The sequence below is a fragment of the Acanthaster planci genome, linkage group LG02, assembly GCF_054643075.1.
Source record: "Acanthaster planci isolate LZ-2023a linkage group LG02, COTS_SCS, whole genome shotgun sequence".
Classification (NCBI taxonomy): Eukaryota; Metazoa; Echinodermata; class Asteroidea; order Valvatida; family Acanthasteridae; genus Acanthaster; species Acanthaster planci.
The window spans coordinates 1963603-1988898 of record NC_141778.1 but is presented as its reverse complement, the minus strand read 5'-3'; the positions used below and the strand labels follow the sequence as shown (position 1 = coordinate 1988898).

At 40.4% G+C, this 25296-nt stretch overlaps 1 protein-coding gene across 3 annotated transcripts; it reads right to left on the bottom strand.

Moving 5' to 3' along the window:
• Positions 1-683: 683 nt before the first annotated feature.
• Positions 684-25276, bottom strand: LOC110985760 (MFS-type transporter SLC18B1-like). 3 transcript variants are annotated; one of them, XM_022247050.2, is made up of 14 exons: positions 20740-20845; positions 16715-16969; positions 14252-14347; positions 13787-13860; positions 12672-12819; positions 11459-11527; positions 10591-10678; positions 10009-10145; positions 9648-9746; positions 9009-9100; positions 8202-8297; positions 7849-7923; positions 2925-3063; positions 684-2250 (listed from the first exon to the last, which is right to left on the bottom strand). In XM_022247050.2, the coding sequence occupies exons 2-13, from the start codon at positions 16964-16966 to the stop codon at positions 2961-2963; spliced, it is 1329 nt and encodes a 442-aa protein (XP_022102742.2). In that variant the 5' UTR covers positions 16967-16969; positions 20740-20845; the 3' UTR covers positions 684-2250; positions 2925-2960. The 3 variants fall into 3 exon arrangements, with proteins under 3 accessions (XP_022102742.2, XP_086986732.1, XP_022102740.2); XM_087130606.1 differs by lacking the exon at positions 20740-20845 and adding an exon at positions 25145-25276 and having other exon boundaries at positions 686-2250; positions 2925-3068; XM_022247048.2 differs by having other exon boundaries at positions 686-2250; positions 2925-3068.
• Positions 25277-25296: the final 20 nt, after the last annotated feature.

Sequence of the window (25296 nt, the reverse complement as noted above, 5' to 3'; positions counted from 1 at the left end):
TAAAATCATATCTCATGGTTTGGGCATATTAACCCCTTTCCACAGGGTTTGTTTTTTTTCTGGGACACCCTGTATATGTACATTTTTCCATGTTGGTATCCTTTACAGAAACATACAATAAGTCAATGATATTAACATATCACAGGAAAATTCACTATCGGGATGTAATGCAGTGCATGCATCAGAATAAAATTTGCATTAATATACAAATGTGATGGATTGCAATGGCTGTAAAATTGCTGTGATTCCATATGGGAAATCTAAAAGACCACAGTCTGAATTATGTCGGAGTTTACGTCTACAATTGTTTTCTTATTTTCCGAGTTTCCAGTGGGGCCGAATTATTATGGAGACATGCACCCCCAAGGGTATGGAAATTATTAGTCTGGTTACCTGTCCAAAGATTCTCCGACAACTCTTGATAAAAAAAATCTTAGGTCAGGCATCACCCATGGATATAAATAGATATGACGCAAGGGTCAGGGGTCACGAGTTGAGAGCCCGGGTGTTTTTTTTTTCAGAATCATCAGGTCTAGTGTTCAGACTAGGAAATCATCAACAACTCGCTGGAACAAATCATCGAATTTGACCATTTCCTTAATGGTTTATGTGTTTGATCTTGATAAGTGATTCCCCCCCCCCCACAAAAACGCCACCACTACATCAAAAAGGGCGTTACTCCCCGAAAAATATCCTGGTGACGCCCATATGGTTTTCGTTCTCTTTCAGCTTCTGAGGCCCCCAGAAAGTTTGTCTCTGGTCAGACTTGTGTTCCAGCATTAATGCGGCGACGCGGCTTCCCCCTTCAAGGTTGGGTTGTGCTCACAATTGCAGACACACTTTGTCACGTCAAGGGCTTGACCGGCTTTATTATGGTTATAAGGCTAGCTGACAAAAAACCAAAAACAAAATCAACTTCATATCCATTGTCTGCTATCGTTGTTCAACACCAATATCGTTGGGATCTTTCGTCCTGAGTAAAAGATCGAGCTACTCGCAAAAATGAGGCAGACTAGTGCGACAACAGAGAGCGCTGTTGCAGCTAAAGCCTAAAGCTATTTTTTCCTCTAAGATCGAGAGAAGACTGAGTTATGGAGAACCGCAAATTGGCGGACTCGACCACTTCAAAAAAATAACTCTGCAGGTTTTTTTCTAATGCGAGTTCATGAAAGCTGTTGCTTTTGAAGACATTATGAAATGCCTGTCACTTAGGCATTTTAAAACCAATTTTAGATTTTTTAATCATTCATTTTGACTAAATTTACGCCAAATTAATTGATAGAATTACTAACCATGGGTTATAGAAATGAAAAGGTGAGGCTACCAAAAATGGTTCTGAAATCATTTCTTCAGTGATCCCCAGCCTGTTCTCAGTTAACTATCCAAACCTAAAAAATTGTCGACGGTCCCCAAATATAGGGAAAGGTGGTTCCCATTTTGTTGCAGATATACTGTGAGATTTTCATATAATTGCAGGTTCCAAAAGGTTTTTTTTGCTAATTTCAGTGTAGGTTTTCATCACACAAATGACCATGACATAATAATAGAATTTCGCCAGTGAGCTAACGGTAGCTCTCAACTCTCACAAGGCAGAAATACTTACTGGTCCAGCAGAATGGATAATCTTATGCGTCAATTGTCCTTCAAAATCAACCAAGTTTGATTAAGATGGTAAAAGCGTCTACCAAAATAAAATATTAGTTTGTACACATAAAGTGTAATGAAACGTTGTTGAGCGAGTGTAACGGCGAAATCTGTTAACCAAAACACAGGTATCGACAAGCTTATTTTTAGTTTAACAAAATGTGCAATGAGACATGATTTCACATCTGCATAGTCTGAACGCACATTTGACATTGTGAGCGCCACCGAGCGTTCGTAAAGGCATTCAAGTACAGTAGCCTGTTTATCAAATCGTACAGCGTGAATAAGTGATACACCTTGGTATATCATGATGACATATAGGTAAAATCAGTTTGAAGGATGGTTAACCTTGAATCTCTTAATTTTTCGTTTCAGTGTTGATATTCATTCAAAATATGTTTACCCAAACATGCCTACATATTTTGAATTTAGAACATGTGGTCGGTTGCTATAGTTAAAAGTAAAAGCAAAAGTTCCGTAAGCTTTGATAACCACTGGGAATCTAATCAAAACTATTTGACGACCTAGTTTGAAGAAAGCAACCTTGCTTGTTGATCTTTTGAGCTGTCTCTTGGAGAACTGCTCTCCTTGTTTGGTTCCCGCCGCCTGTCAAACAAAGAGAAGCTTGGAACCAGAATAGTAGTATATATACAGGAGTCCAGACCACTATGATTAAATTGCAGTTATATCAGATTTACCTCTGCCAGAACTTTACAGGAATAAGCATCCAAGTAGCCATAGTGACCCAAATAGGTCCATCAATATTTTAGTAAGTCTTAGCTGCTTCTGATGACCTCTGAAACTTAGACCATATACTTTTGGTGGATGAGTCACGCCAGCCTGGCGAAACGGCAAAGTAATCAACGCAGATAAACCAAACAAGACTGTTTTACGCTTTTGTGCGTTCCAAGCCTCCCTTGGAATATTTTTCAGAATCTGGCAAGGTACATTTTGTGTGTGTAATTAATCATGAATTTGAATTTTTTATCAGAGTAGACATGTGCAAATTTGTCATAAATTTTATTTCATTGCTTCATTTGTACTCTGAACATTCAAGAATGAAGAGTTAACCTAGTTTTCATATTTAGTATGGCCAGGCCCTGTGAATGAAGTCTACCATGGCACTCTTTTCAGACTCTTGAGATGGAAATAGCATCGCACTGTATCGAAGTTTTCCCGCATGTGGATGCGCAATGGCTTACGTACGTGCTCGTGATTGAACTTTAGATACTTTTTCCGAGTATTGATTTATTTAGAATCCTACTAATTACCCTACTTACCCTCTTCCACATCGATACTCCCAGACTCCAAAAAGACTACTGACGACCAAAGCAAGGAAACAACACCCAGCGATGGTTATCGACAAATAGCCAAACCCATAGTATTCCACAACGGCACCACCTACCAACGGCCCAGCCACTGTTCTGAGGAGAGACAAATGAAAGCTTTCGAATGTACTGCCTGCATGCAAGAAAGCAAAATGTCAGTACGACACTCAGCGAATCAGTGGTCTGAGCTTTACACCGACCATTGGCTTTTTTTTTAGTAAAAACACTTTTAACACACTTTGCTGTTAGACGCACAAACTCAGTAAGTCTTGACCCACAATACAGAATTCGTGATAGGGGCGTCGTTGCAGCTACCAGCAGTACAATGGTAGGTATTTCACCGTGCCAAAAGTTTGTGAACAAACCAACGCTAACGGAAGACTGACATGATCTTTGACGTTTTCACCGAATATTTTCAATAATTTCAGTGCACCACATTCGATTACTGCCCGAGGGTTATACTAACGATTAGTAGGAACAAACTCTTGATGATGTTCGCATCCATAAGTGAGCACCGAGGAAAGCGTGAATTATTGCTCATTATTTCTCACAGTTCTCTGCTGAGCTGAATAGATGGCGATTTAGAACAACCAGACTGGACGGCATTGTATCAAAGAAAGGTTCCTATTCCTTTTACAACTTATGTTATGCTTGTGAGTTTTAATTAAAAAGATTATTTTGGAGGCTGGCTTTGTATTATTTATTCAGTGTTAGTATGGCAAAATAAGTTGTGTGGGGACTGTTTGGTACCTTTTATGCGCTCCTTTAACCTTAACCCCCAAGGTTGTATGTAAAATCGTATTGAAATTGGAGGTTTTGGGACTGTTAAGGTTAAAAGATTGGTCAAAAGATGATGATTTGCTGTAGTAGGTTTGACTTATGTGTAGTGTTTATATATAAATGCCGGTTTTTGGCAATTCATTTGGCCACAGAAGTATCAGAGTTGCTGCTCAGTCAACTCGCGTCCAATCTTTTAAAGGAGAGAGATCACATGGAGTTTGACTGCAGATGAACAATAAAAGAGCAAAATGAGCAATGAAAAGAGCAAAATGAGCAATGGAATAGAGCAAATGGATAATGAAAAGAGTAAATCATAAATCACGAGAAAGAAAATACATATACATGTCTTTTATATATTAAACGATTTCATTTTTTTTCTTTTTTTTTTTGTCATTTAAAGATCATCCTTCCATGGGTCGCAATGAATGTTATTTCTGCAGTCAAACCCTATACTTGTCACAAGTGTGACAAATGCTTTGGACGGAAGTCTATTCTATAGAGACACATAGAAAATAGGAATCAGATATGAATAAAGTTGACGATGATTGGGAATCTGTTGAGGAAGTTGATGAAAAAACCTCGGGTGAAGATAGTTCAGAATTGGAAGACAATGTCACCTACCCAAATTAGTTGGTTGAAGCCAGAGAAACAAATACGGAGTTGGGGGATAAACAACATGACAAGTACGTCAACAGAAAGACCCTCTGGGCAGTTAAACAAGACTTTTTCGACAACCATAAGGAATATCTTTCAAAGATTCTACATTCGAAGGATAACGAAACTCACCAGGACATAGTGGATGATGTCGAAGAAAAACTTGATAAAGGCATTAAAGTTAACAAAACTGTAAATAGAATTATGCCTAAGCATTCTGATAAATTTGATGGACTGTCTCAACTAAATGATGAAGACGAAAATGTCTAAAAGACAATAATAACGAGAGACGTATGGTTCCAAAGAGAAAGTAGTTCATGTAGTACCCTGACATTAAATTTAACAAACTTCTGGTAATCTCTCTTGTAGTAATTCTTAAATAAGTATGATAATTGTAAAAAAAAAATCAATTATGAAAAACGAGAAATTAAAACAATACTTAAACCAACAGGTGAAGTCTATTGAATTTGTTTTGTGTTCTTACTGACCAGTATGACTATTCAGTGAAAATTCTCAGGTTGGATACCCGAAACGTCTGCACATTATTCCATAGCACGAAGGGTAAATTTATCCCTTTGCTAAAAGTGTTAAAATCCGAACTGACGTCATATGCCGCCCACGAGAATTTCTATTTTTTATATAATGATGTACCTGGTTTACATTTACTCCACAGTAAAGATCAACGGTAACGCTCCGCTCCCTTTGAAGGGTAAACGGGCGTAAAACGCTAGTTCAAAAGATAACAAATTCAGCAAGAGCCAAAACCATATACATGTACAGGGTAATGGGACGTAAAATACTAGGTCAAGGATTAAGGAATTCAGCCGGGGGCAGCCGGGCCTTCTTCCTGAATTAATCAGGTTATCTCAGTAACCATAGTAAGCCAAATGCAAGACTGTTAGTATATGCCCGCCCTCCCTCGTTTAATGTCCGAGGATTAGGTCAGACCTAATCTCACACTAACCACTACAGTATACAGCGCCACGAACAGCCCTTTGTCCGAAAGATTATTCCCCATTACCCGGCGCCGAGTACAGCGCTTTGTCCGAAGGATTATCCCCCATTAAGGCCTCCTTTATCGCACCTTATAAGGTCAACTGCATTTCGTCAGGGAAATTGAACAATGCTTTGCTTGTACCAGGATATTATTACACCTTATCATTACACTTACCCTCGGGCAGTAATTGCATGTGGTGCACTAAAATTATTGAATATTTTCGATTAAACTATTAAAGAGTCTGGCAGTCTTCCGTAGGTTAGCTTTGATTAGTTTGGAAACTTTCGGCAGGGTAAAATGGCCGCCACACAACCTCCATGGCTTCAACCAATCAGCAGCGTTGCTAGTGCAGATTTTGTTACACACTACCGTGATTCGACGACACTAACTACTGTAGGCCACGTGAAAAAGCAGGCGCAACCGGTTTATTTCGTACCTAATGCTGTGCCTGCACTGGACATTTTTCGAAGGGTTTTACCAAGCCTATGGTACAATGAAAAAAATGGTCATTTGTGTAATCTCTAGTACTCTTCACGCTGAAAAATGATTCAGGTTGATAAAGTAACAAGATTTAATGAAAGCTGTAATGGTCAAAAATACTCGTGTAGGAGGTGTAGACGACACTGTAACTCAAAGCAGTTGTGAAAAATCCCAGGACAACGGGACAATCTCCTTTCAATTTAATTTTTAATTCTACGATAAATCAATAGGAAGTGCAATAATATAAAGTACTTTATAATACTTTTCAAGCACACAGTACGGTGAGTTTCAGTTCACAAATTAATTGTCTACGGAAAACATTATACTGCATGTAAACAACACTTTGTTTAGGATGCAAGCATTCGGCCTTCAAGCCAGTTTGTACTTACCGAATGTAAGCTCCACCGGAAAGCAGGGCAAACGTCATTTGTACATAAAAACGAATCGCTTCACCGCGCGTCCTTAGCGGGTGCCCTTCTGTGACAATTGTGTAGTAAGTGCGCGATTCAGCTAGAGCTTCAATTTTTATCAAATCTTTCCAAGATTTGGTTAAGTCTTTCAGTAGATGAAATTCTTCTGAGGACCGTGGCCCGATTGACATATTTTTTGCATCAGCGTATAACACGAATGGCTGGAACATGCAAATTTCCATTGCAGGCGAAAACGCTGATTGCCCACGTGTGCAAGCTGAATTGTGGCCTTCGTCCGTGCACCAGTAAATTAATCTAATCATCTGCAAAGCGAAAGGCTTAAACAACTGCGCGAAGATCGTATGCATTTGTATGTTTTCTGGCAGTAATCGGGCATATTGACCGCCGCGTGCTCACGTGGATTATTAATAACCAGGAGTTTACATTCGCTCTTCGCCCAGCGCCCGAACAGGGCACCAGGAAGGGCTAATGACTTTGCACAGATGTTATTGAAGGATGTCACTTGGGGTCATAGCTAACGATCGATGCGCAGAGCATTGTGTGTAAATGTTTTCCAGGCGCGCGAGTTTGCTTAATGCGTTACACAAGCGGCGGTTATCAATTCGATATTTAGTATTTTTCCTCCTCATTGCTAAAATATTCTCACCACACCAGGAAGTGATAACCTTGTGGTCCCAGGTCGTGTACAATGTGGCCAATCACAGTGCAAAGCCACCAGCCCTTCCCATCCCCAGCGCCCTGTTTGGGCGCTTGACGACGAGCGAAGGGTTCACAAGGCAATGCACCCCCAAGAGGTTGCCACAATGAATCTGTGCACCGGTGCCTTAGAGGCTGCAAGAGTTCGGTGCGCTTGTTCTCGTGTGTTTGTGAACAGCTCGATTCGTTGTTTGTTGGTCGACTGCTCGAACTCCAGGAACGTAAAACCTGTTATCGGTTGTACATAGGGACGAGTAACACTGGCAGCGTCCATGTACGTTCTTCGAGGGTCCTGGGCTGAAAACTTTTTTATTTAAAAACGAATATTAGTGTCGGTGTAAAGGAAAATTATCAATGATAAGTTTACAAAACTTTCCATTGACTCCCGCTTTTGGGGCAATTTTGCTATTTTTTGTAGCTGTTCAAAAATCAAAACCCCAAGAGTTCTTCCGAGTGTTCCTGTAAAAGCCTGATCAGGAGGTGGTGTGTGATCCTGTTCCGAGATTCCAAGAACAGTGTTCTTGGTTCATGTTCCCGCCGTTAGAGAGCCAGAACAACCAAACAAACAAAGTTACCTCAAGTTGTCGACTGATAATTGCGGAAATGCAAATAGCGCCAAGTCAAAAATCTGTGGCCAGTCTGTGGCAACCACTTGGTGGCGTACTGTAATGAAAATCTCCCGCACTGACTGCTCATATTCTGTTGTCCATAGTAGCATCTTGTGTTGTTCACGCGCAGTTGCATGTTGATAAGCAGCAGCAAAAGCAACCCAAACAGGTGAAGCTTCATCAGCAAAAGCAAGTCGCTGCTGCCACCACCAGTAGTGTAACAAGCTTACCCGACAGCGTAGGCGCTGTTCCAAAGTCCGGATAGCAAAGACGTCAAGCCAAGTCCACTAGGAATGCCATACCACCTTTGAAGGATAAAAGGTATGTTAAGTGATCACATTGACAATGGATCTAGTTTATATGGCATGTCGGCAAAATTTGCTGTAAACCCTTTGTTGATAAGAAAACACTTGTTTTTAATAGTATTAGGTAGGCTTATTGCCAGAGTGAAAATTAATAGGCCTACTATGTAACAACCTTCACATAGGGAAAATTTTAGAAAGGGGCATCGGGGAAAGCCCAGGAAAGATTCAAAAATTATTCAAGTTCATAGTGTCTAAATTCCAGTGGTATGTCAACTTACTCTGCTGAGCTGAGCATGTCAATAAACGACGGAGCAGCCAGCAGGGAAAGCATTGCAGCACTCAGTGCCATCAGCACGCCAGCAAGCACCTTGATGCTGTAGAATGAAACACAGTTAGTACGATTGTTGAAGGAAATCATTCTAAATTTCATTTGATCCTCGACAACGTGTCCCGATCAAGCTCATCAGACCCAATTTGTGCTGTTCTAAATGCTGTAGGCCCTCCTGTCACAACAATACATTTGATCGAACGTAAGCTGACCAGAGTGTGCTCATGTATTGATAATGAAAGTGGATGAGGTTTTGTTTTGGATTTGCGTAGATGAAGAGCACACTTCAGGGTAAAATATATCAGACCGTGGCAGTGGCTTTACCAATGCTTAAATAAGAATGTCTGAGACGTTTCTGTGAAGTTACGAGAGGGAGGGTACGTGTCCCTCTATGCCCTACCCCCTCGGCGGATACCCGTGCTCTGGGTGACACCCCCCCCTTTGAAATCTGCAAATAATTTCTGACGAGTTTATATAGCTATGCAGCTGCAGTTTTATTTTCTTGTGGTGCCTCCTTGAAAAAATCTACGCACCACCAGGAGCCATTTCATTTCATTTTGGCCCTAGTTACACCACTACTCGATCCTTGTTCATAGTCATTTCACGGCAGCGTAATGACCATAGCTGCAATTACTCTACACCATGCAGTGTACTTCGTAATTAATAACAGAGAAAAAAGGGAAACTGAGTGTTCAGAATCTTCCCGTTTTCATTGCAAATTTCAAGCTTCAAATTTCAAACTTCAAAATGTACTTACGCGGGCGATTTCAGAAGCTCTGACAATCCAAACAGAAGAAATAACAGTCCGCCGCCACATTCCCCCACTGCAATTAAAGCTCTTGGGCATTTCTAGGGTGAGGTTATCAAATTTTAAACAGGGGAAGGAAAATCATCATTTTTTTTTCGTCTATCCAAACCAATATCCAAACTGTGCGTCAGAGCTTCAGGGATGGTGTGGTGCTTTTTCCCACAGACCAAAGGAGCAACTGCACCAAAATTGTTATAGGAAGATCTTGCCTCTTTCTATTCGGAAAAAGAAATACTGATAAGACAGATATTGAAATGGGTAATTTGAGTCCTGCCCTCCCTCGTGCAAGCGTTTCTTATCAGTAACTGATTCGTGATGGATCCAACCGTTATTGGTCAAATTGACAGAGCTGGCTCTGTCATTTTGACCAGTAACCAATTTCGGAGTTTGTTTAACGGCGCAGAAGGCAAGTGCTCGCACCAATAATTCAGGCCCTGTTGCTATACGTTTTCGTATATAAGCTGATAAGGTCCAAGCATGTGAACTGTGCTTGCAAATAATCGCAGGAAGTGGTGTAAACCCGTGGAAAGTTTTAAATTTTGTGACCTAACTCGTCAGTAACCCCGTCCATATATTCGGTAGTCCTACCTTTGAGTCTGCAATGACTCCGCAGACAACAGAGGAAAAACCATACGCCAAGCCTAAAGTAACAAACAGCAGGCTGATCTGAATGACCGTAAAATCAAGCTGTTAGAGGAGGAGAAAATGAGTAATGCACAGTTTGGCAAATGGTATAGGCCTCCGTTTTAACTCATAAGTTGGACTCTTTAATGAAGTGTATTATCAAATTCAGTATATGGCTGTGCCGAACATTCTGAATATTAATTAACATATTTCGCTTGAATATCAAATATTGCAACATTCATTTTAATACTCGATTACCCATTCGAATCGTATTCCCTTTACCTAACGACAGAAATCCCTCCTGTTTCCATAGTGACCTACCTACCTCCTCCAGATAAATCGCAAAAGTTGGCTCCAAGGACGAGAAAGTTGCAAAGCCGATGAAGTTAACAAATAGGGCTATCCAGACTGCGGGTATACTTAACAAACCAGACACGGAACCACACTCCTCAGTCTGGTTACCTGTTCGAAAGATACAGAAAATGGAAAGCGAAGCGACTTTTTCTGCTTATCAGCCTTGATGAGGCATGTACGGAAACAATACTCTGCAATAAAAGTCGTTGAATCTGTTGTACCTGCTTGTACGTAGTCATTTAAGTGGCGACAAGGATTAGCTGAAACTCTGCAGATGAACTAACCGCCAACTTTACTATGGCATTAAACGAAAATCTTTTTGAGAGATAGGCCTAATGGTGTGACAAATGCAGTTCAAGATGTTACATGATTCCCAAGCCGACAGTCATCATGGATTTCTCGAAGAGTGTAGTGACCAGAGATTGTTATCTGTGTACTTTGAGCTAATATGTAACCATTACGTGCTCTATAATATGTATACAACAAAACGGGAAAGTTAGTAGTTTTAACATTGTTCCTAAGAGACGGAGAAGGTGATCCGGACCAATCTGACCTTGTTCCGGCATCAGGAAGAAATTGACGGCATTGATCGCTAACACAATCCCACCAAGAACGAAAAATGGAACTGGGAACCCTCCGGCCTGTCCAGGGTAAAAAAAAATGGAACACTGCAAAGGATATCTTATTTGGATAATCATCTGCAACAATCTGTCTTAGTCCCCGAAGCTCTATTTTTGGAAGTTCAATCTTGTAAAGAATTACTGTATTTGAACATTAAACTGCAACTTAAGTGGACGAGCCGAGGGTTGCGTTGGATGCAGTACTAAGGTACTGTAACTTTTGAACATGTCCAGCTGGTCACCCCAGTGAGTACACTAGCACGTTTGACTGTTTGTTAATATGGCACTCGTTACAAGCACGCCCAACTTTGATACTTTACTGTTGTTTTATGCAGAACATATATACATGTAGAATGCCTGTCAAGAAGGAGATTTGTGATTATTACATGTAGGAATAAGGTAAAGAATTGGTGCTGTTCGCAGAAGCAAACAGCTACTCGTGAGAAAGCTATGCACTAAACAACGTCTTCAGCTCAGACTAACGCAGAACACTTCAGAGAAGCGAGTTTGACGAACAGGTGGGTACTCTTCATTCACATTTTATGGTACAATGTATATGAAACACAATGCGTAAACACGGCAGCGCTTCCCGATCACGGGCAATTCATAATCATAATTTCTTTATTTCATGAATACTGATTTTTCTACACGTGGTACATAGTGACTGTAATTTTGTATTCTACCTTTTGTAAACAACAGGTCATTTAAAGATCTTCAAGAATGCTGAATTTAAACGTCGCTGTCGTTGCATTTTTGAAAATTTTGTCCACTTTTTTTTCTCGTACATTTTCATATACTTACATTGTACAAAAAGCCTCCAAGAGCCGGCCCTAGTGCATACGATACGCCATTTGTCATCTCGATCAAACTCTGTCAATTGTATTTTTAAAAAGAGAAAAGGAAAACAAGACCTTTGTGAAGATATTTTGTTTACAAGAAGGATTTTGAAAATGAACTTAAGATATTGATGAAGTCGAAAACAAATTCGGCATTTTTTTTCTGGGGCCCTAGGGACTTTACAGCATGAAATTAAAGAACTGTATTACAGACGTTATTGCTTTGACAAGGTTCTTGAACTTGTCGTCATCCTGGCAGATATGACATTGGAGTGTCCTTATAAACGAATTCGATCACCATGGTAACACTGTTACTTGTCATTTGTAGCGGTACGCGTGGTGGCTGCGCATCGTGATAATTGTCTTTACAAAACCCAACACAAGGTTTCCAACACACCGGAATCATCTGTGAAGTCGTCAGTAGGATGAGCATCGCGTGCGGTTGGGTCAAACATTTTGATTTTCCCTTTGACAGATGTCACACCAAGACAACCTCAAACCCAAAAATTATGAACCAGTAGAGATCTGGACCCGTACAACACGCAAAAGTCATTGAAGCCACTGAGCGGCCATCTTACCGTGCCAAATGCAAAGGTTATTACCTTTATATTCGGCACAGTAAGATGGCTTTATCGCCATTGTTTATCAAATTCGTTCTTGGCATCACTGGCAAAAAAGGTAACAATCGACTTTGTATTCGGCACGGTAAACTGGCTACCAATGGCTGCATTCGGTAGGAAGGAATTGCGAGTCTAGATTTTTTTTTATATGACGTCTGTGTACTCTGTGCAAAAGGGCACAAATTCTCTCTCACAAAAAGAGTAAGTCCCTGATAAACCTCCCCCAGTGAAATCGACTCTAAAGAGAGTGAAACCCACTCTAAAAGATTGAAAACCGCTTCAAAAGAGTGAAAGTTTCACTCTACCAAGGAGCCATAAAGAACAACTCGAAAACAAGTAGTCCTTTTGGTTCTTCTTTAGCTCCTCTTTTGGAGGGATTTTCACTTTTATATTGGTTTTCACTCTTTTGGGAGTGGATCTGTCATGGACCCACCCCCAATTTCTGAGAGTGAGGTTTCCCCTTTGACATTAGAGAGTGAGGCTACACCCAAAGTACACGATGCAATCTGGGAAGGGGTGAGCTGACTATCTGGGAGTATACGAAAATGGCTTTCGTACCACGGCTTTCCCGACATCATCTGGTAACGCAGCAGCCACAATGGCCGTTGTTGCTGTTAGGCTAGCTGCTGCTCCTATTCCCTCTAAGATCCGTATGGCGAAACTAAACACTGTGAATGTAGCTGTTGTAGGCATATCAATTATAAACCTGTAAACGCAATAAAATACGTATTAGTAAGAGTGTCTGATCTTACACTTTCCTTTTTTTAACGTGTATCATCAATCGTTGCAGTAGATCTTGAAGAGCTGGAAAGATTAATCATGCATTGTGAAAGCTTTCACAATGGTCAAACGTCAAAAGGTCGAAAGGTCAAACGTTTATAACATTTGTTTGTGAATTTTAAGCCTCCGTACACTGTCAAAACCACATTGAGGGTCCAACACATTTTGTACGCACTTTTTCAACGCCATAAACCCATACAGTGTTTATTGAAATGTGTTTAAAGGAATGGGTTTAAAGGCTAAACGCTTTCAATGGTACATGTTCAGCTTTTTGAAATCGGCTTAGCATTTCAACACATTCCTGATCACTACCAATAAACAAGTGTCTAAAAATGTTTGTGAACTCTAAGCGCCTTTTCGGGGTGTATTCTTGCGCTAAAATTACATACCTAGTGTGGACTTGTGAACAAAAGATGTCCACACGATGCAGGAAAGGAAGACGTTTTGTGGACACGTCCACAGGACGTTTCCCCTTCTCTGAAAAAGAACTTTAGAGGCATTTTGGGGCAGGAGTCATCAGTCGTAAAAGGAAGAGGAATAGTCAAGGAAACTTATACATAAAGCCAGCTGATAATCGTGTTCCCAGTTCAAGAAAAATTAGTATTTTCACTGAGTTTTTTTAACTGCATGAAAAGAAAGGAATGTCCACAGTAGGTATGTAACGTAAGTGCCGCCTTTATCACGTGTGTTTTAATGAGCCATTTGGGTATCGATACAAGGGACGATAAAGCCAGAATCAAGAACGCCTGCCACCAAATGCCTGCCTGCAAATTGATGAACAGATCTCGCATGCACGTATTGCCATCATTTTATAAATTTAGGCTACACTACGGGAAAATGCACCTGGCTCTATATCACTGAGGACTATATCAGTGGGAACTAAAAATACCTACCCAAACAGAATATTGCATCCTCCGGTGATGAATGAGCCGGCGAGAAAAACGAAGCGAGCTCCTGCGATCGGTATCTAGAGAGACAAATGACAGCAAAGTTACTGAATTTATCTACACTGACGACCAGAAGTTCTGTTAACAGGTATCAGCAAACGACTGCATTTTTTCAAGAAGTTCGCCGTTGACCACATTACGGCCAGAGTAGAAACCGAAAAGGTGTGTCGTTTCTTTTGTTGCCCTGAGAAAAAGAGGTATAAAGGATTCCAGATGGTAACTTTTCTCTTCAACCGTGAATTGTGAAGAAATATTGGCCTGTGTTGATGATATACCACATTTTGCACCTGAGGTGTTTATCTCTGCATTAGACACACAAAGTTTGATGTACGATTCTGGTTACTGTCAGCTCAAGGTACAAAAGCGAATATAATTTAACTTCTACCTAAAAGAAAACAGGGAATGGCTCACAATTTTGCCTATGATAGGCGATCCCACGGCGGTAGAAATAGAATAAGAGGCGAATATGAGCCCGATGACCGTCTCCGACACCCCTCTCTCCTTAGCCTGTTAGGGTAAGAGAACAAACAAGTCTAGAGGTTTGTGATGGTTGTTAGTTGTGGTTGTTGGTCCTGGCTAAAGGCCGGTTCGAGCGTACCTGTCCGACGAAATTATGAGCATATTTACTCCTTTATTTTGAAAGCTACGAGAGTTTTTAACACTTGGTAAATGATTCGGTTGCATTGTATCAACGACCATCCACAGTTGGCCAGGCACCAGTTAGGGAACGTTTCAATACTAACGCGGCAAAACAAAGGTCTGTACGAGTCTCATTAAAATAAGCTTATAAGGATTTTGATGTTTAACTGGGAGCTGTACTCAGACACAGATTAGAGGTACACCATTGGTCTAGGTTTAAACCAATAGCTCATTTGATTGCAATTTATGCCCCTGAGCAAATAAGTAAACGCCTGGAGGGAGTGAGAGTGTCACAGCTGTGCCAAGTCTGGTACAAGTGTCTTTCATTCTTGACTATTTTATCCTCTTTCTTTGTTCTGTACCATTTGGTTTGGGCTGTTCTTTAGGCCATGATTTGCCTGTTTAGGGCCATAACTGCTGCTCTATACGATTCTTTGTTTCCTTTCATTACATCTATTTTGAGTTCAAATCGGAGGAATGTGTGGGCATGCTTGAGTGCACACCACTATATAAGACTGGCAAATTTTACAGAGGTCAGCAGGGGGAGCGGGCTAGCGTAGCGGTTCTTTCCTCGCTTTGCACCAATGAAGCCCGGGTTCGAGTCCCGGCTTGGCCCAGGCTTAAGTGCATTTGGTTTCCAGTCCATACTCACTCTCGCAGGTTTTCCCCGGGTACTCCGGTTTCCTCCTGCCTCTAAAACTGGACCTTCTTCCTAACTCTGTAACGTGATGCTGATTAATAAAGTGTATGAATAAACGTACAGTTGTTGGCGCGAATAGTCTGAGTTGCTGAAAGCGCCATTAAAACAAAACAACAGACGTCAGCAATCGTAAGTTTACTTATTTTATGTAATTGACTCGGTCTCTCTTATGGTTTATGAACCTTACGTGAAGAATCTGTGCGTCAGAAGTTGCGATCACGCAGGACCATTAGTTTGTATAGTTTTGCTGTTATTTTTATGAATAACAGATGGCCCATGCAAGTCGGCACCTGAAATGTTACTACTGCAAACAGAGGGTATACATGGAGAACGACTGAGGCCAGAGGCCTGTACCTGATGTTTCAGAGATCTAGAGTGGCATCTACGGGGATAGAGACGTACATAGCCGGGGGCATTTGAAGCAAGATATGGGACGGAGAGAACCCCTCCCCCGCCTCTGTGTTGGTCATTGTTTGATCGGAATCTCAGGAATTCTTTACAGACTTCTAGGGGGAAGTGTTAGGTAACAATAGTCTAGAGTGTGTATAGGGATTGGACAGGTAAGGAGGGGTACCCCTCCGTCCCATATCTTGCCTGGTATAGCTTGGAGACTCGTAGACGCGGGCTATACCTAAAGAGGACGGTACCTTGAGGGAACATCTCGGGGTACCGAGTTTCAAGAAGCCCGGATAACTCTCATATGGAAACTTCTACTCCAAAATTGTGAAATTGTGATATTGTGTGTGTGTGTGTCTTCGTTTGTTTGTTTGTTTCTTTCTTTCTTTTTTTTTCTTTTTTTTTCTTTTTTTTTGATGTGATAATTATATTGGAGTGATATTGAAAGATTCCAAGATTATTACATATACTGTTGCCACTAGCAAGATTGGTGTATTGGATTTATATTGAAGATTTATTTTTTCTAATTGAAATAACATTAGGCAAACGGTTGCTTAAAGTACAGATATGCTCCTAAATGGCTGAGGAAAATTGAATTGAAATTCACTAAGATTTTTTGATTCATCGAAAAAGGAAGCTTGATTATTTTCCTGTGGGTATTATATTATTTTGGGACAAAGTTTTCGTAGACTATTATTTAACATATTGTAAATAAAATTCTGTAAATAGCTCATATCCAAGAGTGGAACCCGGATTTAAATCTTGTGTTTTGTACACCCCAGTTAGGCGACCGTGACAGGGAGCCACACTTCAATTATAGTGGTTTTTTATCACCTTTCACCTCTGCCAAAAATTCTGTCATCCATAAAGTGGAGTGAGTTCTCAGTCCCTTCTTATACCTTAATCTGCGGGTTTTCAATGAAAATGTTCTTCTGGGGTTTTCTTCCAACCTGTAAAACTGTAATTGCTTCACATTGTCCCTCTCTACCGGTTTCGAGCTACATTGCCTATGAAAATTTGGAATTTTTTTTACTAATTAAGGAATTGCTCAAAATTAATGAAGACAAGTGTCCCTTATATGTGAAAACAATGAGTTTTTAACAGGTTTATTTATAGCAAGGTGTGGTAGTTGCGTTTACCTCGATGGGATAAAAGACTGCAATGATGGAGTACGCCATGATGTTTGTCAGCGAGGCCAATATGGCGCTGACAACAGTGGCCTTCTTGTGGTAGGTGGACCCACTTCCGGCCGGCCGCTCGTCGCTGTCGTCGCTTATTGGATCATCCTGAATGGCGAACGATGTGACCTTCTCAGGAATTGACACTTTGCCATTCTTGCTGTCTTGATTTTTCCGCACAGTGCTTGGATCCTCCAGTTTCTCGAGCTCCATCGTCTATGATTACAATTGAAACATACAGTTTCACCTGTATCTTTCATATATACATTATACAGGGTGTCCCGGAAAAAACCAAACCCCGAGGAAAGGGGTTAATATGCCCAAACCATAAGATATAATTATAATGTATAAGGATCTCCGAAAAGTAGAAGCAGTGTTCTTTCTAATGAAACCTTGATGGTATCCCTCTTGTCTTGCATGACTGAACGCCATTGTCTTGAAAATGGGGCATCCGAACTCAGTTGTAACACTTTGGATAAACCAGTGAATGAGGTTGTCCTCTGTCATGCTTGTCCTAGTTGACAGTGACGACAAAAGGTCGTGATAATGAGCGAAGATTGCCTTTTGTCACTTTCAAGTTAATGCAATAATCTGGTTTAAATGTGTTGAATTGCCCCGAGGTAGACCAGTGCAGTGTTGAAAAGTGTTCGAAGCAGGACAGCAAGTCTGCAACATGGTCATGACGAAATTTCTTGAAAACAAGAGCTTTCAAGCCCCCCAAGCTGCATTTAGGCCGGGAAGCCTTTCCTGATAGGGATCTACCGGCAAAGCCGACCATCTGGGAAAATGCGCACAAATACCAAGAACATGGGACAAGCCTTAATTTGAATAAAAGGTCATTCGGGAAGGAGGCGCACAGTGCGAACTCCTGAAAACGTTCGACAGCAACTTGTCGAACAGCCAAGGGGAACCAGTTGCAGCAGTCGTTTAACTGCATAACGCAGTTAGACCTGCAGTTCAATCCATACCGAATGCACATCCGCCACCAACTTTTGTGTGGAGACCTGAAGAGGAGACGGGGGTTTGCTCAATGGCTCCTGGAACGTATCCAAAGTGTTACAACTGAGTTTGGATGCCCCATTTTCAAAGGCAAGGGTCTTCAGTCATGCATGACAGGAGGGATACCATCAAGGTATCATTAGAAAGAATACTGCTTCTACTTTTCGGAGATCCTGATACATTATAATCATATCTTACGGTTTGGGCATATTAACCCCTTTCCTCGGGGTTTGTTTTTATCTAGGACACCCTGTACATCAAGGTACACATTAAGGTATATTAGTCTGACAAGATCTTGCCTTCAACACAACACTCTGAAGAAACTAGGGGTCCTTCGTTTGTTTCCGTAATGTTATGACCTACTCAGTCCCGCGTGGCGTAAGCACATGACACATATTGTCAGCTATCAATACCTAATGTTTTTAACTACAATTTTCAACTACTGCAAGACTGGTTTGTAATCGAGCGTCGTTTTTATACCTGGAAGTTGTTTCTTTTGGGCAAAGCCAGATATTTCTGTAGTAAAGGCTCTTTTCGTGAAGGACAACTAAATGGCATTTTTATGACGATCATGAAGTCAGTTCTTACACAGGTGTAATTTTTTTTCGAATAATGATAATAATGTGTTTCTTTCAATTCGGTATTTTATTCCATGTTCCCTGACGTCAAGAGTTTGTAATCTTTTGATTTTATTGTAGTTTTAACACTGAGTCCTCAATGTATCTGAATATCTCTTCAAAGATTTGTGTAAAAGTAACAACTGTACGTTTGTTTCAAAGCCTCAAATACGGAAAAGCCATATGTTCTGTTCTAAGTAGACACGGACTCTCCTGTCTTCATTTCACTTTGTAAATCCATGTTAAATCTTGCACAGAGGATGGAATAAAAAGGTTTCCAGTGACATGGAAGGAAATTTATGACGTCATCAGACTTTAAATCCATAGCAGCCGATCACCCCGTATTTGCGGACACGTGTGCGTTATATTCTATCATTTTGTTTGTTTATCGTTTTTAAAGTTTTACATTTTTAAATTAATTTAATATCTCCTCTAAAGATATGAAATTATTTCCGATGATGTTTGTAATTGTCTATACTTAATTTTATTTTTAATGTCTTTTTATACTTTTAGTAATGTAAACAGGGACCTATGGCAGAACAGTTTTTATAAACTGAAAGGACTCCCGAGTACGAAAAATAAAAAAATAAATAATTGTTTTGTTTCGTTCGGAGCAGAGCTGTTTGACCGTGTCTCACAGATGATATTCTAGGCATAATATATGATCATCCCGTTCCCAGAAAAAAAAACTCGTCTTAGGTAGTCAACGCATTGTCAGCTGTTTTGTACGATACCTGACCCTACCTATACTCCTGCCAGCTACAACTAGTAACATCCCACAATTACAATAGAAAAAAATTAATAGCGTGAACTTAGTGATTTTAAGTTTCGTTTTAGATCAGCGGCATATATACCGGGTCCGGTTTGCTCTCCTAATCATTGTAGAAGTATGGTTATACATTGAAATATTATGATAATCATCGGTCTATGCTTCCACGCTTAACAATTTTTGTGATCGGGTATCTTGTCCGTTATCAAAAATTAAAAATCGGGATATGTTAATTCCTCACTTTCTTTGTGCATTGTACCATGTCGATGTAATAACGCGGTATAAGTCAACGACATTACAGTATCCGATAATTTACTCGCAGGAGGCCCTGAACCAGTTGAATTAGAATATGTTTGCATTAATTCATGAATTCAAAGCAAAGCAATGGCCGTAAATTTGTGTTATTAAATATGGGAAGAGTAACCCCGTTATAAAGGCTAATGTTCGCATAATAGTAGTATAAGGGCTACCGTTCGCATAATAGTAGTATAGGTAGACGTTCTGGTACGCTTAGACTTTTTCTGAGGGAAAGATTGCACAACGAATAGAAATGTGTGAATGTGGAAGAAGTGCCTTTCCCTGAGTCGATCTTCATCCATACCTTCGTTGACGAACTTGTTATATTTTTCACTCCGCTATTCTGTATTGGATTTGTCATTGTGTCGAAGATTACGCGCAGCAGCACTTTATCACGCAGAAAGTTCCTTTCTCCAGAGGTTGTTCATTGTCTTCACAGATAGTATTCATTCAATGATAAAAATATTCTTTCATTTCTAAAAGGGTTCCTCGGCCAGTTAAAGTGGTAATGTGCTTCGTAATACTACATTTCGTTACAGTTTGTGTGCTAAACATATGGAGATCCTATGCAAAAGGTTTTTTCCTATAATACAAATGGTTCTGTCCGTAAAATTCTATCAAACGTTGGTAGATTAAGGGGTTGCCGTCCTGTTCTGTAGAAGGGTTCTGAACAGTGTCAGATGATGAAAATATTTGTTCTCGTTCTCCGCCACAGTAGGAGAGTGTTGAAATTAAATACGAAACGTGAACACCTCAATTGGGAAATTCATCAATGAATGATCTATGCTCCACAGTTTTTTTTCCAAAAGAAATTGGGGATGAGAGGGGGATTTGTGGGAGGGATGACTTGTCCAGCCATGGGCCGACATCATGTGACACTATATAGAGAGAGATGTTCATGAAATAGATGTACGTCAGTATAGGTAATATGTATTACATTTATGCAGAATTTTACATCAGAAGACATATGGCCTTTTATTATTTCCCTTTTATATTTATGTTGAATACGTTTCAGTCGTTAGGAAGTCCAAAACATTTCTCATAATCCCATTTTTTGTGCTCACTATTAAAAAAAATGGGTGGATAATTGAATAGTCCACCTCTCCCTACCTCGAAAAGTGGGGGATATATATACCCCCCTGGGATTTACGCCCATGGCGCGGCGTTGTCTATAGGTACACAAAGTGTTTTCTCATTTCGTCCAGTTCAACAGTTCGTAAATATGATATTTACTTCATTGGAAATACACTACAGTCGTAAAATTATAGTTGTAGCTTTACGAAAAAAGGCAACGGATTACTGACCTGTCATCAGATGTATCTTCGTGAAAACTGTTAAATGGCCTACGGGCCACTCTCAGCTGTACTAAAAAGCAAGGCTTCGCGCTGGCTCCCGATTACTCCGTTGGAGTGTGAAAGGGAACCAGTCTCAACCATTCAACCAATAATAATATCGAACCATGAAAATCTTACCACATTTGCTATTTTTGGAGCGATAAAGGTGGAAATAGGTAATGTCCCCACTTTCACTACCAATGGCCTCTCGACAGTTCAATACATAGAGGCTTGTGATAGGACCCGACATTAGACCAACGGTTACCATATCATGAAGGAGTGATCGTTTTTCAACTCAGCGGAAGTGCCGTGTGAACTAAAGCTAATGTATTCTAGGGGAGCCTGTAGCAAGTCTAGTGGAGGGCACTACTTTGCAACAATTCGTTTTCATGTACAATCTTGGGTTGTCGCTCTGCATCTTGACAGAAATACAAAATGACGCTGCAAATCTGCTTTGCCTAAGTATGGTGATATTCCCACACTACGCAGTGCATGCCTTTGCTTCACATTATAAAGTTTCATGGTCGTCACAATGCATGCCTGCCTCACAGTTATAACACGGCGCACACATGCTTCAGCATCGTAGTTGTCGGGACATACACTCGATATTTCACCTATTTTCTGGGGACCAAAAAACTTTACGGGGACAAAGAAAATGTCCCTAAAACTCGGTCCAAATTTGCCGAACAAAAAAAAAACCCTTAACGCAAGAATAAGTCCTCTCAAAGGCACCTTCCATATCTACGAAATTGACTCCGTTAACACAACACACGTGTGCATTGGGTTCGGCCGTCAAAATCGTCCTGGGAGCGATTGTGACGGATACACGGCAACGCTTGGCGCAAGTGTTGATGTGTATATGGAAAGGCGGCTTAACGCGGTAAATACTTTCTCATGTATGCGTCTTGTCTGCTTGTTACACTTATCCATAAGTTGATACTTCTGTTCTACCAGTTTCGTATTGTTGGGGGAGCTAGATTTTGCAGTCTGTTGCTGATGAGCTTTTTTTTAATCGGTGCGTTTATTGCTATTTTGTTGTGAATAGGCCACTTTCCAGACATGACTATGTCCACCGAGGCCATATCTCATTGTGCATTATACCAAATTCGGTGTTCTCGTGCGCCACGCGTGATATCACATGCTCTATGATATGTTGACTTGTCCTAATTTATGTTACATTAAAAATTGGGTTAGTGTGAATGCGATCCATGTAAAAAAAAGCCTTATGTTAAAAGTCATGCTGATTTCGATCAAGTTCCCCAAACCCCATTGCTGTTAATGTCACCCACATGTGTAGTGTGAAACGCACATGTGCAACGACAATGAGTAATATGAAGTTCCGGTCACGACCTCAGACCTGGCACGATGAGAATTCATGTAAATGGGTGTGAATTATGACCGCAGGTGGCGTATAGTTGGAAAAAGTGTAAAAAAAGATCGTCAACAATTGACATTTAGCAGACTTGAAAAAGACTGACGTCAAACGCCACACAACCTTGTATCGCTATAGTGTGAAACAGGCTCAAAGAGAACGTCAGGTGGAGTTTCAATTCTATTTAATACCTCGACATTTTGCTATTTTCCAGGTAATCCTCATGCACTTGGAAATTACATGGACCACATGCAAGCGTCCGTAGCTTTATGAAATACACAGCTATGTTGAACCAGGGCAAGCCAGTTTTCAATAATGCTGTTAAAGAAATCATACTTTTCTAAATTTTTATTTCCACGAGGTTGGGGAATATTCCACGCTAGAGCAAAAAACAAGCAAAAATTCCTGGCGATAAAATAACATTAATATCAAAATTTTGAAAACCGACATTTTCAGAACATTTTCTTTTTGTAATCAGGACAAGAGCTGTCTCTGGGTTAATAACAACAGTTGCCCCTAATAATGAATGCTTGTCCATACAACACAAAATCACGCTGACACAAAGCTGGAAAATAGTTAAATTAACCGAAGAAATTTGAGGAGCGAGTTCTCGGAGTGGGTCACTGTTCTACTATATTAAAAGGGCAGGATAATTATGACGACGACGATGGCTACGACCACGACGACGATGATGAACCTAATTGTAAGCAAAGCTTATCTGTTAGTTAGAAATATTGTCAATAAAGTGAATAAGTGAAAGTGCTTTAGCTGTGATGGAAATCACGGAAAATATTTATGTTCTTCCAAATTTTTGAACCGAACACTTGGAAAACATTTCTGAGAAATGGTTGCTCGTGCGCATTGCCATGCACTTACACATTATTATTTAGCAGAAAAGCAGAAAAGTGAAAAAAACTGTACAAATCAGTGCAGCTTTGAGATTAAGTGCCTAGGATGACGTCCCTGTTTTGCCCATAAATATGGAAATTTCCTTTAAAGCCAAAAAGGTAAAAAAGGAAAATACCTGTTAAGCCCGTGAAACAAAACTTAAAAATAAGATTAAATGAAAATCAAAGTTGCAAATTACAGGTAGTAAAACAAATTCACTGCTTGACGTCTTTAATTAACTTTGTAAATTCTGCCCTGAATTGCACGGGCAGATCAGATCATTTTCCCATCAAAAATAATGAAAGAATAAAAACAGAAGAAAGGAGGGGGAGGGAGAAGAAAAAAGAAGGGGCAAGTTGCCTGAAATTTTCCCCCATTGTACCTAGAATCCAATCCAATCCAAGAATCCTTTAAGCGGGCCCCGGACCCCACGCTGTAAACTAGGCTTCGTGCTTCGTATAGAGAGAACATTTGTTTTTACAAAACGATCTTAGATAACAGTTTAATTTCTTCTTAATCACTGATTGCCGTCTGGAAAGGCGTCCTGACACCCAGGTTCCGCACAGTGACATTATATTTACTAGACATTGTTCTATCCAGTTTTGACTAAATAGAGATCAGTTTTTGGCCGGTTCGCAAAAACCTAGCGATCTTGGCGTCACAAAAAAGTGGCAGCATACGTATATTACAGCGGGATATTTAGCCCGGGCGAACTGAAGATGGCTGCCCAGTGATATAATTGAGTATCATTATCTCTGAATTGACTTTTATCGTTTTTACTTTGTGACTAATATGAATTTCAGACCTTCCAATTTAATTTCTGAAAGTGTAACTTCAAACAGCCAATATCCCTCGCCTTCATTTTGGATTTCATCAGCGACGTCTACTGCGAATGAAATTAATACAGATGCAAAAATCACTAGTTTTTGAGGTGGAAAATAGCATATTTCTCCAGTTTTTCCGAGCCTCCCACCAAAAAAATTATGTTTGGAAAAACAAAAATAAGGCAAGGAAAAAAAATCCTTCTTTTCAGTCATCAAATCCCCACGACGCGATCAGCCTACCAAGCCGAGGTTACAGTTGCTGCACAAAGATGCGCCGTTAGTCGATCAAACTCCTTCTGTGTCCTTCCTCTATAGTTGCAATTACTTCAATTATTAAATTGATGTTCCGTTGAATCCATACTGCTAATTTGTATATAGCTAAATGACTCAATCATATCTTTGAATAAATGCCACAGACCAGTTGGTGAATGGCTGTCATGAATAATTTCTTTCCTTTTTATAAGTTGACATGTGTGTTCCAACTACTGGTGGCAAACAATTTATTATAGGACCTCCCACACAAGAAAATATCGCTTCCTTCGTCTGCCAGTATACTTTGCAAGCTGCCAGCACACTGAAGGAATCCACACAGCCTACGGCAGGGAGACATACGTGAGCAAAAATCACTCAGTTGGAACATGGAGCTATTAAACACAAGGAGTAGGAGATGCAGAGATCAAAAGGGTGAATGATGGCCAGCGCCAGCACTGCACGTGCTGGAAGGACAAAACAAATTCCGCACCGCTTGCAGGCTATGAGGAATGTTGCAGTTGCATTTGGAAAGGATTGAGGATATCGCGCATGCGTGTCCGTGACACTTCCGCGTGTTCAACATGGCTGCCTTGAGACGGAAACCATCGTCATCGGAGACTTAAATTTCGATAATTTTAGTTACTGTTCTGCTGTTCCAATGACAATGAAAGTATGATATGGTTACGTCTTTAAATCCCCAATACGTCTCTCTTAACAACAAACAGAATTACTAACTAATACAAATTCTCCAAAAAATACGCACAAGAAAACTGAGAGAATGTAGCTGATCCAGAGTGAAATTAAAAACAAAAAAACATGGGAAGATTCGTTGTCCTTTTTGTCATTGTCAATCACTGTCTCGGCATAAAACCTCACCACGTTGTCAAATGCATTCCTGCGGCATGTTTCCACCTTCTTGTAACCGTATAGAAACTTTTAGGATTGCGACTTACGATATAAATATCGCAGATGCCATTTTGGATATTTTTTCTATTACCGGAAACGCAAAATGTCATAACTGACTTTAAAAACGCCTGACCTTTGCCAAATAACCACCGCCGATTCGGAATTGTCCAGCACATCGGCGGGGATCGCTCGCTGACACCTGACGACTACAGAAGAGAACTACGCATCTTCTTCGTGCATCTTTTCCACCTTTTATTTACTCAAGTATGCCGCAGCGAAACACGA